This window comes from Polyodon spathula, chromosome 2 (assembly GCF_017654505.1).
Source record: "Polyodon spathula isolate WHYD16114869_AA chromosome 2, ASM1765450v1, whole genome shotgun sequence".
Taxonomy (NCBI): domain Eukaryota; kingdom Metazoa; phylum Chordata; class Actinopteri; order Acipenseriformes; family Polyodontidae; genus Polyodon; species Polyodon spathula.
Window position 1 is genome coordinate 93,289,707 of NC_054535.1, and position 20,389 is coordinate 93,310,095.

The 20,389-nt window shown below is 37.0% G+C and overlaps 1 protein-coding gene across 3 annotated transcripts in view; it reads right to left on the bottom strand.

Annotated features, from left to right (window-relative positions):
- The window catches only part of rai14 (retinoic acid induced 14), a 62,838-nt gene that overhangs the window by 22,506 nt on the left and 19,943 nt on the right, over positions 1–20,389 (bottom strand). For all 3 annotated transcript variants that reach the window (XM_041234839.1, XM_041234829.1, XM_041234819.1), the window contains exons 3-5: positions 9,272–9,402; positions 4,784–4,872; positions 4,082–4,146 (exon numbers count right to left, since the gene is read on the bottom strand). In XM_041234839.1, coding sequence (XP_041090773.1) covers positions 4,082–4,146; positions 4,784–4,872; positions 9,272–9,402 — 285 coding nt within the window. The remainder of the gene's footprint in view (positions 1–4,081; positions 4,147–4,783; positions 4,873–9,271; positions 9,403–20,389) is intronic.

Genomic DNA, 20,389 nt, shown 5'->3' on the forward strand with positions numbered 1-20,389 from the left:
GACTTTAGTGCCTAGTTTTACACTGAATTTGCTGGGTGAAGTCTTTGACATTGCTTTCAAACAGTATAGTGTGTGCTGGGAACGAATGGAGATTAGAAGCAAAGCAGAATATTTAATCACATAGCGGCCTTCTGATATGAATTAAGAACCTCTAAAACTATGATTATAACTTACATGATTATTCTTTTTTCATTCATTTTTGTTTTCAGTAAACTCAAAATTATTATGATCAATGTTCTATTGTTTTCAGTGCAAAATTATAAATGATATTACCGAAATTCAAAAAAAACTCAGAACACGGTTAAAGTAGTAAAGAGAAAGGCTTGTTAAAAGCCAAATAATTACTTGTTTAACATGCACACATTATTTATTCCTTATAAAACTTAATGCAAAAAAAAAAAAATGGTTGCAGTTGGAATTATGCGGGGGGTGTGGGGGGGGGGGTGTTCACGCTACAAACTAACTCGCTTCCAATTTCTCATTATTACTATGACTGGCTGCAAAGATAACAGGGCTAACCAGCAACTGGATAATGTTTTGCTGGGTTGGATTTTAGTGTGCATAGTTTCCTAGTAACTGTAATATTAGTTATGTAATAGAAAATAAAAAAGGACTCATCATTAATATCTCCGAGTCAGGGAGCCTGAATGCTTGAGTCCAAGTCATGAAAAATGTGACTCAAGTCCTACTCGTATAAGCAAACGTGTTTACATAAGAACATAAGAACATAAAGTTTACAAACGAGAGGAGGCCATTCGGCCCATCTTGCTCGTTTGGTTGTCAGTAGCTTATTGATCCCAAAATCTCATCAAGCAGCTTCTTGAAGGATCCCAGGGTGTCAGCTTCAACAACATTACTGGGGAGTTGATTCCAGACCCTCACAATTCTCTGTGTAAAAAAGTGTCTCCTATTTTCAGTTCTGAATGCCCCTTTTTCTAAACTCCATTTGTGACCCCTGGTCCTTGTTTCTTTTTTCAGGCTGAAAAAGTCCCTTGGGTCGACACTGTCAATACCTTTTAGAATTTTGAATGCTTGAATTAGGTCGCCACGTAGTCTTCTTTGTTCAAGACTGAACAGATTCAATTCTTTTAGCCTGTCTGCATATGACATGCCTTTTAAGCCCGGAATAATTCTGGTCGCTCTTCTTTGCACTCTTTCTAGAGCAGCAATATCTTTTTTATAGCGAGGTGACCAGAAACTGAACACAATATTCAAGATGAGGTCTTACTAGTGCATTGTACAGTTTTAACATTACTTCCCTTGATTTAAATTCAACACTTTTCACAATGTATCTGAGCATCTTGTTAGCCTTTTTTATAGCTTCCCCACATTGCCTAGATGAAGACATTTCTGAGTCAACAAAAACTCCTAGGTCTTTTTCATAGATTCCTTCTCCAATTTCAGTATCTCCCATATGATATTTATAATGTACATTTTTATTTCCTGCGTGCAGTACCTTACACTTTTCTCTATTAAATGTCATTTGCCATGTGTCTGCCCAGTTCTGAATCTTGTCTAGATCATTTTGAATGACCTTTGCTGCTGCAACAGTGTTTGCCACTCCTCCTACTTTTGTGTCATCTGCAAATTTAACAAGTTTGCTTACTATACCAGAATCTAAATCATTAATGTAGATTAGGAATAGCAGAGGACCTAATACTGATCCCTGTGGTACACCGCTGGTTACCACACTCCATTCTGAGGTTTTTCCTCTAATCAGTACTTTCTGTTTTCTACATGTTAACCACTCCCTAATCCATGTACATGTGTTTCCTTGAATCCCAACTGCGTTCAGTTTGAGAATTAATCTTTTGTGCGGGACTTTGTCAAAAGCTTTCTGGAAATCTAAATAAACCATGTCATATGCTTTGCAATTATCCATTATCGATGTTGCATCCTCAAAAAAATCAAGCAAGTTAGTTAGACACGATCTCCCTTTCCTAAAACCATGTTGACTGTCTCCCAGTACCCTGTTACCATATAGGTAATTTTCCATTTTGGATCTTATTATAGTTTCCATAAGTTTGCATATAATAGAAGTCAGGCTTACTGGTCTGTAGTTACCTGGTTCAGTTTTGTTTCCCTTTTTGTGGATCGGTATTACGTTTGCAATTTTCCAGTCTGTCGGTACCACCCCTGTGTCAAGAGACTGCTGCATGATCTTGGTTAGCGGTTTGTAAATTACTTCTTTCATTTCTTTGAGTACTACTGGGAGGATCTCATCCGGCCCAGGGGATTTGTTTATTTAACACTTCTGCCTCAGTTATGCTAAAGTTATTTAAAACTGGAGAGGAACTGGATGACATGTGGGGCATGTTGTCAGTATCTTCCTTTGTAAAAACTTGTGAAAAGTAATCATTTAACATATTTGCTATTTTTTTTTTTTCATCTACGATTTTGCCATTTGTATCTCTTAAACATTTAATCTCCTCTTTGAATGTTCTCTTGCTGTTGTAATATTGGAAAAACATTTTGGAATTGGTTTTAGCTCCCTTAGCAATGTTTATTTCTATTTCTCTCTTGGCCTTTCTAACTTCCTTTTTGACTTGCGTTTGCAGTTCTGTGTACTCTTTCTGCGTACTTTCTTTTTGGTCCTTTTTAATGCTCTGTAAAGTGCCTTTTTTCGCTGAATATTTTTTTTTAATTGATCTATTAAACCATTTTGGCAATTTAGTTTTACATTTAGATTTGTCTACTTTAGGGATATAATTGTTTTGTGCCTCTAGTACTACATTTTTGAAGAACAACCATCCTTCTTCTGTGGGTGTTTTCTCTATTTTACTCCAATCTACTTCTGTTAGTCTCTGTTTCATACCTTCATAATTTGCTTTTCTAAAATTGTAAACCTTAGCTTTAGTCATTTATTTTGGGGATTTAAAAAACACTTCAAATGAGACCATGTTGTGGTCTGAGTTTGCCAGTGGTTCTCTGACCTCTGTTTTAGTTATTCTATCTTCGTTATTTGAAAAGACTAAATCAAGGCATGCCTCCCCTCTAGTGGGTGCCTTCACAAATTGTGTTAGGAAGCAGTCATTTGTCATTTCCACCATTTCTATTTCATCCTTCGCGCTACCCACCGGGTTTTCCCATTTTATTTTTAACTTTACTATAAGTTAACTGCTCTTAGTCAAACTCACTGTTAATTGTAATTATTTTAAGTTTATCTTATTTGTTACTGATTTTATATGGAAAAGATTAGTGACAGGCACCAATATCAATATTTTGAAATGATATTGATACAAAATAAATGGCTACACAGCGAACTTCATGCACATTTTATGATACAGCTTTTTTGCTGAATAAAAGGGAAACTGTGCAGAAGAACGTGAATTTGGGATATCTGAGAATTTGGGGCATCTGTGCCAGAAGAGTGAGATGCAGTCGAAAGGCTATTTTTGCTTGCGAGCGTGACAAAGGAGGACAATAAAACTGACTGAAATATAGTTAAAAGGCAATTTACTCTTTTCCAGCTACCGTAAACTGCAAGGACTGCCATTCAATACTGTACATACCGTACTGTACATAATTTATTTTCCCATTTGTAAAATAGTTGTGGACCTAATCTGATGATTTAATGTACGAAAATGCAATGTTCCATGCTGGCACCTAGAAATTAAAAGGTCATTTAACCCTTAATTATTGTGGGGTTTTTCTCCACTAAGAGTTAAATGTGACTTGCTTTCAGAGTTTTATTTTTGGTTTTTTGATTTGCGATTTGAATTCAGGGATGACTTCAATTTGCATAAACACGGTACTTGTTATATAAACTCATACCTTACACATTTGATAACTAAAGATATAAAGTCATTTTGATTTTGACCTTGTGTTCCCACTTTTGGTACTGACCCATATGCAGTATACCTATACGCACATACAAAGTCACTCTATTAAATAAAAAAATTGAAATCCTGTTGTTTTTAACGGACAGGCCAAATTGTGTCATGGTGTTTAGGTAAACATTATGGAATAATTACACAATTTCTGAAAAGGGGCCAAGCCACCACTTTTGCTCCACTTGAGCTGGAACAAGCTAAATACAAATTCCCACAGCCTGATACACAATTATTGTATGCACATTTACCTGAATAAGCTTTTTGGCACATTCTTGGTGGTTGTTTTTCGCTGCAAGGTGTAAAGCACTACAACCTATATAAAAAGATAAGACGTCATTAGGTTTCAGAACACAAACAGCATTAATCATGCAATACATGTGGCAGAATGCATACATGAGATTACAATTATGCATGCCAGCAGGAATCATGCCTAGAATCAACTCTAGTCTGCAACAGGCCCAGGCTTGACACATCAAAAAGATTAGGAATTAAAACGTGATTCATTTATAGAATTCATAGAATAAGCAAAAGCATTTAAGTATTCAAAATGTAGAATACCTAGGTAATAAAAATAAGAGTATGGTAATAAACATCTGAAAGCTGTAAACAACTATGCTGTATCACATGGCTTTAAAACCAGTTCCTAGGGTCTGGACACAACTCAGTTGATGTTAACTTAATTCAGGATTAAATATAAACTTGCTGAGCATCAACTATAGATGTATCGTGCTACTACTGTAGATAGTGATATTCAGTAGAGGCGTACTTAAAACCTAAATGAAAAGTATTGTGGGTTCAATAATTGTCGGGGGGGGGGAGCCAAGGTGATCAGAAATTGCAGCTTGGTCTTGCAGAAAGTACCCTTCTATTTAATTTACATGTATCCAACCGTAAGGGACATGTAATATGAACAAAAAACATGTATACAATCAGGAAACAAGACAATGTACCTGATGCATCCAGTACTGTCACGTCGACTCCATGTGAAAGAATCACTCCCAGGCACTCAGCTTGCCCTTTTGCTGCAGCCAAGTGAAGGCTGAAAGAATAGTAGAAAATCGTTACAGTAAGAATATAAAATAAAGTTCAACACTGTTAAAGTACACAGGTGAAGCTTTGAAAGGGCAATAAGAACCTTGAATGAACTGACCAATTGCCTCATTTAGTGTCACTGTGTTTCCCGTAGATTGTTCTGTTGGCAACTAGTTTAGTACAAGAATGTTCATGCACACAAAACTGCAAGCACTGACAAGTATAAACAGATTAATTACCACATACATCTTCTAAAACCAATAGTCCAATAGCTTGTCGTACATCAAATGTATGAAATCTAGGAGACTCAGAAGATTGAAGATTATTTGTCTGAAATAGCAATCCTGCCCCCTAATATAAACTGTGGTTCATTTACTGTATCTGCTACTTTGGGGTGTCCACATGATTCCTGACTGGTTCAGTCTTCAAATGTAAAGATAAGCAAATCTAAAATTGCCAGGATTCAAGTACAACAATAAATCACCACAGTTGGCACAACTTGTTCAATTTGCCATACTACAATAACATGCTGTATAATAACATATATAAATATGTGTCAGGGAAACGATAACCAGACCAGCTTGGGTACAAGTAAATAAGACATGCTGTTATGGTTTTACTTGATTTAAGCATTTCAATATAAAAATCAGTGAAGAATTCAAAACCTGTGTCACATATTATATTATTAATACATACTTGACTTTATACGGATTACAGATTATTCATGTTTAAAAAAATTAAATAGGTAGACCACACTAAACAAAAAGACCTATTTTATTTAACGCTATAGATGAAAAGTTGCTGCTGCTTTCTGGTACCAAATCACTTCACGTGGTGTCGTTCAAACTCACACCATATTATCTACAGCAAAGGTAGCAGAATTGGCAGTTTAACTATAGAGTTGAATAAAAAAAATGTGCATATCCTGAATTTAAAAAAACAAAAAACAAACACACATAAACTAAAAAACATGTGTATAACTAAATGACTCTTCGCACAATAAAATCGGATTGGTAAAATAGTTAAAGCCAAATTGTATTTGCTAGCACTCTTATAAAAGGTTTGTCTCATTAACAAAGAATTTCATTCCTTTTTACTCGGATCCTATGAACATGCTTATGCATCTTCCAAACCTCTTTCTAAAACACCTCTTCATTTGCAAATTTTTGTACAGCAAACATTTTTGTACAGGGACCATGAACAGTGAACTGGACTTCTGATCATTAAAAATAGAATGAACATCAAATTGAGAAAGAAATGTGCAAGTGCCCTAGCAACGCCTAACAATCCTGCAATACAAAATTAACAGCCTTTTTTCTTTTTTAATCAAAAAAGGTATCTGGTCGTCCATCAGTCACCTGTCAAAGATGATAATTCTGTTCCACTGTTAACGCTGCTTAAACATATTACAAAAAACAAAATTACACTACAACTTGTGTGGTCAATGTGCAGAGCAATAGTAGCTATGTAGGAAGAAACAACCACTTGAGCGTTGAAAGCCTTGCTGGATATTAACGCACACCTGCCGAAGAACATGCCCCATAGCAATTCAGGACAAGTGCTTTAGAAAAACTCCACCTCTGATTTGAGTCATCAAATGCATGCGAGGATGTGTCACAAAGTACATTGCTGCCATTACTTGAAAGTTGGATATTTTATAATGGCTGCCTTTATTGCAGGATACCAATGCAAGCTGAATGTAAACATTCTGTTCACATGATAAAGGCCCAATAGTGATTCAAACAAAACCAATACTTAGCTTATCAGAATACTTCGTTAGAGACAACTATTGTTTGATTCGTAGGTTTACATAGGCCACCTCTTAAATCCTCTTTTGGTCATTCACTTCTTTTGTAATGCATGTTTAATGATTCACATTTTAAGGTAACTATTTGAAATATTTGTATCCCATTAGTCCTTTTGTACATCAAAGTAAAAAGGAAATAAAACCAGCTGGCAGCCTTCAACAGGAATTTTCGACATGTTGCAGATACATTCTAAGGCTTAAAGTTACTACAAATTGCTAGCATAAGAGCTACAGTTTCTTATAGCCATTATTAAAGGCACTCTTCACATTACAAATCAAAACTTAGGCAGCAAAAATAGACTAACAAAAAGACTGGATTAACCAATAGTCTTACCGAAGTGTCTTTCCTGTTTCAGAATTATAATTTATCAGATGCATCCATCAAAAAGGTCAAATAAATGTTAAATGGTTGGCCAGGGGTTGGCAATTCCGGTCAGGAGGTGATTTCCTGCGATACATCTCCCTCCCGACCTGTGAGGGCATTGTGTAAAAGGAACAGAGTACCCTGGACGGTACGGCCAGACAATTCATTCCCAGGGTTAGGCGGAATTTGGTCACCTAGAAAGGGGGCGGAGCCCCGGTACACTAAATCATCGACCCGGAAGGAAAACGACGTGGCAGCCGTGGATTGGAGGAGCTGTTGCACTTGTTAACCAAGAGGTCATGATAGATGGCACAAAAGGGGACGGAGTGATGTGATCTGTTCCTTTTGTAACAGTTAATTCTGAACCAGAAAGGAGTACTGCTGAAAACCATGGGTTTTGTTTTTCATGTCTAAATTGTACTTGTTAGTTATTTAGATGGCTAACACGATCTGGAGCTGTTGCCAAAGGCCAGCACTAAACCCGGACAACATTGCACTATATCACGGGGAACTGTAAATACACCACAAGCACTTTATCACTCACTGTGGACTTGTGTTTGTGTTACATGTTAGGTGCGGGCGTTTAAGAAAGTTTATTATTTCGGGACCAAACCTGAGGATTACAATAAAGCAATTCACTTCGCTGTATTGCTTCTCATAATCATTGTTTATTCTTTACTGCTGTATTTGGGTCATCAGACCAATTTGACTGTAAAAATAAACATCATTGCACCTGTATTATCGCTTCTGTCTGTTCATTAATCACTGCTGAATTACCTGCACACTGTTAACCACTTTGCCACATTGATTAGAAGGCCTTCTTTGTTGTTCTCCAAGTTGATGCAGTGAAACTGTAGATGCTACAACGAGTTACTGTAAATGAGTTACTGTTTTTTGCAGACAGATTTAAGGAAGTAAACATTTGTTTTAATGTTTTTGGAATTAAAAGTGTAAATGTAAAACTGTGTAACTTTTTTTTTTGTTTTTTTTTTGTGACCATGTTAAGTCAGCGGTTCTCAAACTTCATGGCACTGCGACCCCCTTCTACCAATAAAAACTACTTTGCGACCCCACTGTCCTGTATTACTGCAGAACAGTTAGTATTGATAAGTAAAATATGCATTACAAGACAATATCAGCAAAACTAGAATGCAGCCATTACTTATTTTTACAGCAAACAGTATATAAAAAAATAATAATAACAATACATTTAAAAGAAAAAATACATTGCTCACCTAATGGGAGGGATGAGCTTGCATGGATGACCACAAATGCTCAGTGTGGCTGAGATAAAGGCAAAGGTCATCTTCAACAGTTAGACGGGTCCTGTACTTGTTTTTTAGTAAAGTGAGTGCAGAAAAGCCTAAATTACAAATGTAGGTAGATGAGAAAGGCATTAGCGCTTTCACAGCTACAGATGATAGCTCTGGATATTCTTGTTGCACAGAAATCCAAAGTTCACAAGAAAGGTCCATCAATGCTTGTTCTGCTGCAAGTTGCAAATTAGCACTTGCAATTGCTTCACTAATAAAGGGCTTTCTAATCCACCTCTCTTTCCAATCCTTTTCAGGGAAGTACTCTCGAGCTATAGCTGAAGGCTTTCCAGGTGGCTGGTGATAATGAACTGTAAGTCACTCTTTAAAAAGGTGCTCTCATAAAAAAAAGTTAGCTAATAAAATAAATCAAATGCTGCCAGATCTCCAGGATTTGCGCGATCGTACCACAAGGCCAGCTTCTTGATCCAGCTTTCATCATCTTCAAATCTAACGTAGGTCAGCATCTGACACATCAGTTGTTTCATCCACTTGAATAGCAAAAAATAAATTAAAAAAATGCTTTGCTTTACCTTGACGATCACTTGCTAATACAGGTCAATAGCTACACTGTGAATACGCCTGGCACCAGTGTCAATAGACAGGGGAAGCGAATCAAGCTGGCTGGCAGCACTTTGTCCCATCATAAATCGAAACGACCTGTTTAGCGCACAGTAGAAAAAAGTTTCTCCAATATTGTGGGGTTTACCAGTTTTGGCTAACTAGTGTGACACAGTAAAAGATGCACAGAGAGCTTTCTTATTAGTTTTAGCCGCCAACTTGAGTATTTTCGTCTGGCACCTTAGCTCTGTTAACTTTCACTGAAAGTAATTTTCATATATGAATTTTACATTAATACAATCATTCTCATTGTTATGGAATAGAATTATAGCATTAGTCTTTTTGCATGCAAAACACTTACGCTGATTTGCCCTCGCTGTCCAGTTTGACTGCATTGACTCCCTTTTTGGCCAAAAGCGAGGTCACTTTATCCACTTCGCCATGCTCCACAGCCTGCAACAGTCGGTCATCATTCTTACTCCACTCGTGGGCCTGAAGAGAAGAGCAAAGAATGAGCATTAGGAATGCAATTAGAAATTTTTAGCGCATTCCAATGCCATTCTTAGACTTTTGTTCACAAGGACATTCTTTCTAAACGCAATGTTACAAAGTCTCACTGTCTGTCATTGTAGACTACCAGTATTCTTGTTATATTTTAATACGTTTCCAAAGCACAAAAGAAAAATCCCTGTTTAAAGATTTGGTTTGTTATTTTCTTGCAAAATAATTAAAGGAAACAGATGTTTAATGTCTCTCCTCGACAGTTAAGATTTTATCCGAGCAGGTTTGCAGCACAAATCCTAAAGCATGCTCAAAACCAGACATCATGTTGCAGCTACTGTTGCTGTGCAATGAATCCTGCACCATTTAGCAAAAAAAAAAAAAAAAAAAAAAAAAAGGAATGCATCATTACTGCAGCATTCTCCAATATTACATAACCTTTATAATTAAACAAGAGCAAGCAGGATGTTGCTGACGAGAACGATAACGATAACAATAATAATAATAATAATAATAATAATAATAATAATAATAATAATAATGCAAAAATACCTTACAACTGATACACAGTTCTAGGAGCAGTTTCAGATCCTGCAGCACCAGATCCATTGTATAACACTATGTAACATAATTTTTGTTCCTGGGTAGTAAGTGTTATTTCCTAATTGCTTATGCCTCAAAAGTATAGAAAATGGCTATTATTCCCCACAAACTTTGCTTTTGTGACCAGGACAGTGATATTTCAAAATATCACTATTTCCAATTCCAATCCAATGGGAAAACGGGCAAATGTGTGTCTTTTTGTTCACATAAAGTCAGAAAAAAACAACATATGAATCCAAATTAACATGTATTTATACTAAAGTAGAATATATACTAAAGTATTTACAGTATAATCGTAAATCTCAAAAAACTACTCACTTCTAAATCTTTTGTAGTCATTTTTGTATTACTTTAGTATAAATACATGTTAATTTGGATTCATACGTTGTTTTTTTCTGACTTTATGTGAACGAAAAGACACACATTTGCCCGTTTTCCTATTGGAAATAGTGATATTTTGAAATATCACTGTCCTGCTCACAAAAGCAAAGTTTGTGGGGAATAATAGCCATTTTCTATACTTCTGAGGCATAAGCAATTAGAAAATAACACTTACTACCCAGGAACAAAAATTGTGTTACATAGTGTTATTAGTTTGTTCAAAAATCATTAATTTTACATTTTCAAGTAAAATGTGGGAAATTAAGAAAAAATTACTTAATTGAACCACTCTTATTGATGTTACGTTTAGTTCCAGATAAACATATTTTCTTAAAATAAATAGTTTAACACATTCTTTCCACTCTGTTCAGCCAAAGCTGCAAGTTTTTATACAGGTGGCCATCTCCAGATCTTTAATAAATTAATCAATCTGGAGACGACCACATTCTGCACGAGTTTAGAGGGATAGGGCTTTCACTTAAAATAATACATTAATAATAATAACCCATTCTACTTCAAATCATAAACATACAGAAATACATTTGTATCCACAGGAGGAAAATAATGTTTACCTAAGATTAAATGGGAATAGTCTGTTTTGAAACTCTCATGTGGAAGCAGGGTTAAAACATAGCTGCTTTTAATATGAAAAAGAGCCTGTTTTACCTATTTTTTTGAATACATCTAACATTGCAGTGTCATCTGCATGCCTAGTGATCAAATCATTCTTGTACCCATACCTTATGGGGTCCTATTGTGTGGTTTTGAAATGGGATATGGATATTTCATCATTCTACTACATTTAAACTATAAAGTGTTAGCATGCATTCCACAGGGGGGGAAACACCACACACACACACACACACACACACACACACACAACTAAAACAATGTTTATTCACCACGGGCAAGCTTCACAGACACTTGGAGCCATTAATAATCATGTAATATTGCTGTCAAAATAAAGAATGACCTCACTGGGAGGTTAGGCCTATATAAAGTAGTCCATCACATTTGTACATTCCTTTGCTTCATTTACAGACTCCCAACTATACAAAAAAAAAAAAGTTAAAAAAAATACACATGGGGTCATAATAGACTCTAACAAAGTGTGGAGAGTAAGGAAAAAGATAGGATTTACAAATTGCTTACGAAATAGGTTTACAATATGAACAGGGAGGGTTCACTAGCAACACCGACTGTGGCATGGTATCTACCAACAAAGCATGTACAATATGCTGTCCTGTAAAAGCCACCCTGTACAGGGAGAACACACTAATAAAGTCTCCCACTTACGAAATACCAAGTCACACACATCATCACTCTTTGGAAAATAAAGTGAAAGACTACAGGATGATGAGAACTCCAATGATACAAAGGCCATAGAGTCAACCAGTTTCTCATAAGTTGCTGATACAATAACTTTAAAATGCAGCATGAGCTAAAGTCATTTTTACAAAACAGACCAAACCTTTCACTAGAGATGCACGCGTGTGGCACTTACTGGTCTTTAAACCGCCCAAACATTATTTTTCAGTCAACTGGCAAGATTTTACATTGTGCCTTAAAATGCATCAACTTGCCATGGATTCATGATATCATTGTATTAATGTGCAGCTTTGTGGTATGACAAGGAGAATGCCAAGAAAGGGAGGATAAATCGCCTTTTCCCATATAAAACTGTATGCAAAATATATTTAACTTGATAAGTTGCATAATAATGATGCAGAAGGGTTCTGACTTTTAATCCCTTTTGTCATGCACTGAGTACAAGGTAAACTGGTGGTGCTCACACAGGACAGAGCAAATTAAGAATATCACAGGTGTCGAACAGTTCTGTGCTCTTCTTGGAATGGAACTGGAAAAAGATTCATACTGGCCTTTAACCAAAACTATTTCTGTATCAAGACACTCTTGTCTTCTATCTTTAGTAATCTGCTGGTGTAGTGTAACTGAAGAAAAAACAAACTCTCCTACTAGTCAGCTTTACAGGATGCACTTCTGTGTCTCGTTATTTGGTCATCTTCAGTCATGTACTCAATAAATGTATGAGAATCACAACTAGAAATGTATTTTAATATCTACAGTTCACGTAATATTCCACACATAAGCAGCCATATTATTAATAATTATTATACATATTGAGTTTGTACAAAAAGATTTCTTCACTTACCTAAAAAAAGTTGGATACTATAAATGAGAATAAGTAGGCTATCCCACTGCAGTCGCTTGCTTCTGCTATTGAGACATTTAAAACTTGCTTTCTGTGTCATTGACAGTTTCCTTCACAACCATTATCAAAATACAGTATAATCATTTCACAAAAAGGCACTTTGCTGAGGCTGCAAATATCAACATTTGGTTTAGAAGCATGTTTGCACTAGAAGAATGCAAAGGCAAAACAGCGGTCATAATAGCGATTGACAGCCAGGTAGAAGTGGGTGGAATATTCAAGGGTGAGGCTAGGTGAGAAAGCGGAGTTGTATCGAGACTTGTTTGTACAAGACACTGAATAAAAAGCTGTTCATATAAAGATGGCATTTCCTTTCACTTTGTTCATACAGTAGGTATTTTGAAGATATCCCTTTCACTTGCCTTGTACTGTAATTGACCTCATATTGAATTAGTTTCCTGTATGCTACAGACAGCCTTGATTATAGGGTTTGGCATATCACTTAAGATTTTGTTTGACAAAATATCTCATGCAAAGCATATGGATGCAATTTTCAAAATGTATTGGACATATTTGTAGGTCTATTATAGATCGTAACTTGGCAATTTACACATTCATTTGCCTGGAGAAAAGGTTGTGAACTATATATAGGTATAAATACATTAATCAATCAATGTTATAACTTTAAAAATGCATTGGTCCCATTTACTCAATCCAATGTGTCAAACAAAAAAAAAGAAAAGAAAAAAGCATTCCTAAGCAGAGTAATTCTGACACTGAAATGGCAACAGATGTGGTAAGAACCTGATCATCTCAGGATTTAAGACGTTTGGTAAATATGTTGATTGCACTAAACCAAATAAAACCACATGCAGTAAATCCTCACCTTAAACATTCTGTACACCATACAATCAAGTTAGCCAATATAGCCCTTAGCCAAGCCAACTGATACAGCCCTTAGCCAAGACAATATTACAATATAAAGTAAACATACATTATTTTCACATCCCCCGAAAACCAATATATGGTGCCTAGATAAGTAAAGACAGGATCCAGTGATACAAGAACTTGTGTGAAGTGGACAAAAACTTTAAACATCTGCGAGCTAAGGATGCTGACAGAGAGTTATGGAAAGTCTGGTTATAATGGCATGCCCTGAATTGAACAGTGAAGTTACTTATAGTTCCACTAATACAGCACAACATTTTGTTACTAATCTTACCAACTCAACAGCGCATCAGTCAGTACAAAAATACTCAGGAGAGAGATACAGTTATGACAATCATCCAAAGTTTTTTTGGATGCATGGCACCTGGGGAAGTCAGAAGATGATCCAGCCCTATACAGGGACTAGAACAGGTACAATAAATGTTGCTGGTTAATTCTGCACAGCTGTGTCTTCTTGGCCTTTCTAATGGAATCATTTAAGACTCCTACTGTGTAGCAGTTTTTGCCATTTCAGATTTTACTGAGAAATGTAATTGAAATTTACAACCAAATATGCTTGGTGTGTATTTAAGAGTGTGTGTTCTAACACAGAGTTAAAATCAATCCTGTTAGTTTCCATTGGCAGCAGATAATTATCAATTCAAACAACTCCGTGACATTGAAAACAGAACAAAAATAATAGCAGGAGTACAGTATACGTGGTTTTACTTTCAAAATGTAACAGAACTGCACATTGTCTAACACGGTACATGTTTTTGCTTTTGGGCAATCCAAGTTCATGTCAGAGATAATTGGTCATGGGAGCTGTGGCAGAGCAAAGCTCTGCCCTTTAAATTGGCAGGGATGGGGTTAACTTCCCCTACCTGCCTGGGTTTATTATGTTCAGGTGGCTGGGGTTGATTAGTTGATTAGGTTGATTAACGATCAATCAGCGCCCAGCCACCTGATATAAAAGGAGGCCTCTGCTTCTCATTTGGGGGAGAGGGAGCTGAGGAAGCAGGTTGGTTTTTTTTTGGGGTTGTTTATAAAGTTTGAATCCAGTGAAGGCATCGCCCAGCCTGGAAACTGTTATTTTTGTAAGTTTTGCTTTTTATCTTTTTTGTGTTTAAATTGCTTTGTTTTGGCCCTTGTGCCCTTTCATTTTGTGTTTATTTATAATAAAATAGTTATTTTTTTGAACTGCAGTCTGTCTCTGGGCCTCTATCCACTCGCCAGCCTGCCACAGGAGCTTTGGCTTTGCTATAAAAATGCGAGGGACCAGACTGAGTTCTTCCCTGTTGATAGAAACGGGGAGTCTGACTAGACAGATAGATCTAAGGCACAATTTTGTTTACAGTAAAAACTGGAATGGCTCAAAACACCTATTCAATTGGAATCTTATAACCTGCTGCAGTGTCACCAGATTGAAGTTCCTGTCTTTTAACTAGGCACTTGTTCCCGCAAGTCAAATCAGTAAATTTGTGTTTGCACTATGGACCCAAAGATCCTTGTGAACAGTAATTTCAGCTATTAGGACACCACTTCACAATGATTCTTTTGTTTTAAAAGAACATATATTCAAGGAGGCTATGGACACATTAGACATGTCCCAGCTAAAGCACAAAAAAAAATAATTAAAAAAATTACTGACTAACCTTGTTTTCATAGCACACCAGTTATGGTGAATGTGCATAACACATACTGTTTGACTTTGATTAACCAGACCCCAATTATATAAAAAGATCTGTGCCATCTTTAGACTACATAAACTGTTGTGCTTTCTATCATGGTTGGATTTCAGTGCATTATTAAGTTCAATGCTCTGAATTTTAATTTTTCTGCCTTTCCTGCATGTGTTACAGTAAAGGTTTGAACCTGGTAAATCTTCAGTTTTACCGGTCAACATTTACCAAGTAAGGGGGTAAATGTCTGGAATTATGTAGAAATACATTGCTTTTCGGACATTTACCGAAGCTTATTGGTAAAGGCCTTAGCCGAAGTATTTGGATAGTTTGTATGAGTTTGGGCTATATTGTCAAAGAATTTACTATAGTTGAGTACATAGAGCTAACAATACAATTCCAGTAAATCTTACCTGATATAGTACATATTATCATCACATTTCACACCCTTTAGATCAATTGAATGAAAACCCTGGTCTTTAAGCATGCACAAGCTGTTTGTTTATAATTTTTTAAAAAGTAGATTTTTTTTTTTTCTTTCACTGTATATTTAGAAAAAAAGCCCCTTCTTATAGTCCAACACAAGAGTGTATGAATACTGTAAAGTCATAGATGGTAGTAACAAGAGCAAAACTCTTGAAAAGGATGTAGCCAGTCAGTTGACGAAACATCTCACAGATAACAATCTGCATGAATCTCTGCAGACTGGCTACCGGCCACATCACAGTACCAAAACTGTTCTGCTCCGGATTGTAAATGATCTCTTGCTCAATGCTGATGCTCCCTCTGTCCTTGTCCTCCTTGACCTAACTGCTGCTTTTGATACCATAGATCATACCATTCTTCTTGACCGCCTTCAGAAGTATGCTGGGATCTCTGGAACATGTCTCTCCTGGCTGTCTTCTTACCTATCTGGACACATGCAGTCAGTTTTCTATGATGGAAGCAGTGCTGACACAAATCTGGTCACGTGCGGTGTCCCCCAAGGATCTGTTCTCGGGCCTCTTCTCTTCAACATCTACATGCTTCCTTTGGGTTACCTTATCCGTCAACATGGCCTCATGCTTCACTCCTATGCTGATGACACCCAGCTCTACATAAAACTAGACCCTGGCTGTTCCTCTGCCATGGTTTGGCTCTCAGCTTGCATCCAAGACATTGAAGCCTGGATTTCTGCCAATTTTCTTCAGCTCAACACCAACAAATCTGAACTCCTTACAGTAGGATTGAAAACGCAACTCAAGAATCTCAATATTGCTGCCTTGAACCTCGGAAACGGTCTGCTGCAGCCTTCTCCCACTCTACGAAGCCTTGATCTACTTCTTGCTATTAACCTCTCTTTTGATGCCTAAATCTCCCCTTCTACCATCCTACTCCTACGACCTCCGAAACTTTTCAAAGGTCCGTCGCTACCGTTCTCCACCCCCCAGATGCAGAGAAACTCTGTCATGCATTCATCTCTTCACGAAATCTACTACACGAAACTACTACAGCTCTCTCTACAGTGGCCTTCCGTCACACACCATAAACAGACTGCAGCTGGTTCAAAATGCCACTGCTAGGATCCTTAACAGATGTAAAAAACATGATCACATTACCCCCTGTCTTGCCCAGCTGCACTGGCTACCTGCTAAGTTCAGGATTACTTTCAAAATTCTCATGCTTGACTACAAGGCCCTTCATCACACAGGTCCAGAGTATTTCTCCAACCTGCTGACCCACTATGTCCTGGCACGCAAGCTGAGGTCTTCTGACTCCAGCCAGATGGTTATACCTAAGCAAAAGCGTACCACACTCTGAGAATGCACTTAGCTTCATGGCCCCAACTCTCTGGAACACTCTCCCAGCTTTAGTGCTTGCAGCTCCCACAATCGCTACAAATCAACTCTCAAGACCCACTTGTTTTTTCTTGTTTTAATGCTCTCTACGTCTGGTATCTGATATTAGCTGTTGTCTAAATTGCCATTTCAGGCTTTTTACTCCATCTTATCTGCACGATTCTGCTTGACACATGCATCCACAATGCTTATAATTCACATCCTAGCCTTGTACTTAATGTATTATGTCTATATTTAATGTGTTTGCATTGTTTTTTTAATGTTGTACTTAATGTACTATGCCCGGTATTTCACTGTATTTAATGTATTACGCATTGTTCCTCACTATCTTGGAAAGCGCTTTGTGATGGTGGTCCACTATGAAAGGCGCTGTATAAAATAAACATTGATTGACTGATTCATTGGATTGTCATTAAGGGCTACAGTGTTTCCTAACCAGAAAAACATGATCAGCATGGGAGGAAAGCTGAACTAAACATTTAATTCATATTAATGAATGGTAATTTTGTGAACTCCTAAACTGCCAAAATTAATTCCCATAGGGAACGTAGAACAGCAGAAAAGCAAACTATTCGAAGTATGTTTTCCTGTTGTCTTTGGGGAGGCTCCATGTTGTTCTTTTACAATGCTCTCCTTGACTGGAAAATGTGGTTCTGCTAACATTTGCTTATTTTAAAAATCAGACAACTGCCTTATCAGTTTCCTGCAATTGAAAGCCAGTGCTCCTTGGTGGTACAGTATGTGATCAAATTTGCCTCAGCCTTGCAATAACTGCCAAAAATAGTTAAGCATTAAGCACCAACCCTCAAATTGCTGTCAGCCACTGATAAAAATCAGCAATTAAGAAAAGATATGAGGTAAAAGTGAATCACAATGCATAGGAAATGTTTGGACTTCAGATTTGATGCTGTTATGGCTAGACTTAGGCATAAAATAGCCACATTTCACTATTTTCTTTAAAAACAATGGAGGCATATTTAATAGGTATTTACTTGAGTGGTAATTAAATAACTGTTCTTTCCCTTCAAAAAAGAAAAATAAGTAACAAATAAAGTGTACATGTAAGTCTTGAATTAACAAGAATGACTAATTTATAGTTTGGCAAACACTGCAATATTTATATTACATCTAAAAAAGTCAGTGACAAACACCCCCCAGAAGCAAATGTAAACACAAAATTAGAGGAATCATGAAAAACTAGATCACCATGACCTACATCCACTGTACACACACACACACACACGTAAATGTTTTAAATTGTATAACCAGGGGTTCACATAACTTTTATCATTAAGTTATCACATGAGTGCCAGCAGAAATGGTTTGGTACTTGGTAAATTACCTCCTCCTCCAACAAGTCAAACAATAGGGATATCAAGGATCAGGAGGAGCAAATCTGAAGCTAGATTCCTAGAGCCAGGGTACCTCATATAGCGTGAGCGATATTAAATTCTGGCGCCAGTAGACAATTTTAATTTATTGTTATTATTATTAGTATTATTTTGTATTTGTTAGCATCCATAGATGCTCATTTATGTCTGGACTACTGAAATGACACACCCACACTCATCCATATACGCAGGAGAGAAGGTCTGTGTCATGTGAGAAGTTGTAAGGGGACTTGATTAGGGCAGTATTTAATAATTTAGCACCAGTCGGCTCTCCGGTGCAAAACTTTCAAAACAGTTTAGCACCAATTTTCAAAACAATCTGCACCCCTGTCAAGGATCCTGGTTTCAGTGGGCATCTTGCACACATGAATATGCATCAGGGCAGAAATGTGTGGGGCTGATTAAAATGTTGACATGTGAAAACTCATGCTCACAAGCACCACTGTTTAATGGCAGTGTCAGAGACAGCAACAACAGTTTATGAATGTTTAAGTAGGAATACGGATTGCTGGTTATTACAATGTTTAACAAATCATCACACATTATCTGTTTATTTCAAATAGCCTACCACCAAATTCCAGCCCCGGTGATTCAAAAGTAAAAAACAAAACACTTCTTCACTTTATTAGTGTTGTTGAACACATTAGCTTGACAGCACAATGGTATTTATAGAAGGATATAAGTGAGGGAAAAAAAATAAAATGCTTAAGAAATAAATTTTAAGCTCATGTTTAAATATAATTGCTCTCAAACAGACACCTCCTCTCATCCGCGAGCTTCCACAATGCCACTCCCCATAACTACATTCCTCTTCTCTGAAAGGACAGCTAAATTGAGATCCCAGCTATCATTGGTTGTTTCAAGTGTCCATTAAAGGAACATGACTGATGTTATGGATTATGAACTAGAGTGATTCTACCTATCTTTTTTTTTTTTTATAAAACCTTGAAGCAGCCAATGATAGTGCTAGCAGGGATGAACTTTATTGAAATGGAACCCTCCGGCCTTGAAATATGGGGACTGGTATTTAATCATGATGTGTGATAAGCTCAGTTACCTGGAGATCCTTCCCAGATCCCAGAGACCTTGAGACCCAGTAGACTTAGGATGCGGGCCACACCCAGAGAATATGCTTGACCTTGTAAGTGTGAGCACCCTTGCTGCCTACGTGAAAAATGCTTTCCTGTTAAATGTGCTGACAGTATGCATTTGCGTGTTAAAAACATCATGGAAGTCTGCATTTGTTTTTTTTATTGATGTGCATGCATACCTGCGTACCAGTTATGTTAAACCCTGTATATAACGTACCCCTAGATTCTAATACACTCCATACTTTGTGCAATAAAAATAGCCACATTGATCACAATTGGAGAAGTGGTTCTCCAGACACATGCAGCACTTGAGTAAATATTTATTTGTGAGTGAGTGGCCACAGTCTTATATAATGGTAATACAGGCTGACTGTGGTAGTGCCAACTCTGTGTTAGTGCCATGTAGTGCACATAACAAACATATTATTTACAAATTGAAGAGTATAATTATTGTATACGGTTTCATTAAAGAAGTACACCCACGAATAAGTCTGGAGCCATTCAAATATGCATGTGGGCATTTCAAAACACAAATGCATCAATTGGGGGTAATTGGTTATTTGAACCTCAATTGTGTTTTTGGAACAGCCTCAGGACATGCAAGGTTCTGGGACACGCACACAGCAGAGACTGAGAAAGTAGGAGTGCTGCAGGAAGGTCATGCTTTCGGTGCAATCTTTTTTTTTTTTTTTTTTTTTTTAAACTACTTTTCCATTCTACTTTTAGAATCTAGGCCCTAGCTCCTTTCCATCAGCAGCAGCAGACGGAGGAAGCGATATGATAACGCGTCCATATGAAAACCATGCACAGCAAGACATTTTGAAATGTGTTAACAATTAACGTTGTTACAACACAATTCTATTGTTTGCTTGTATTTATGAAGCAAGCTGAT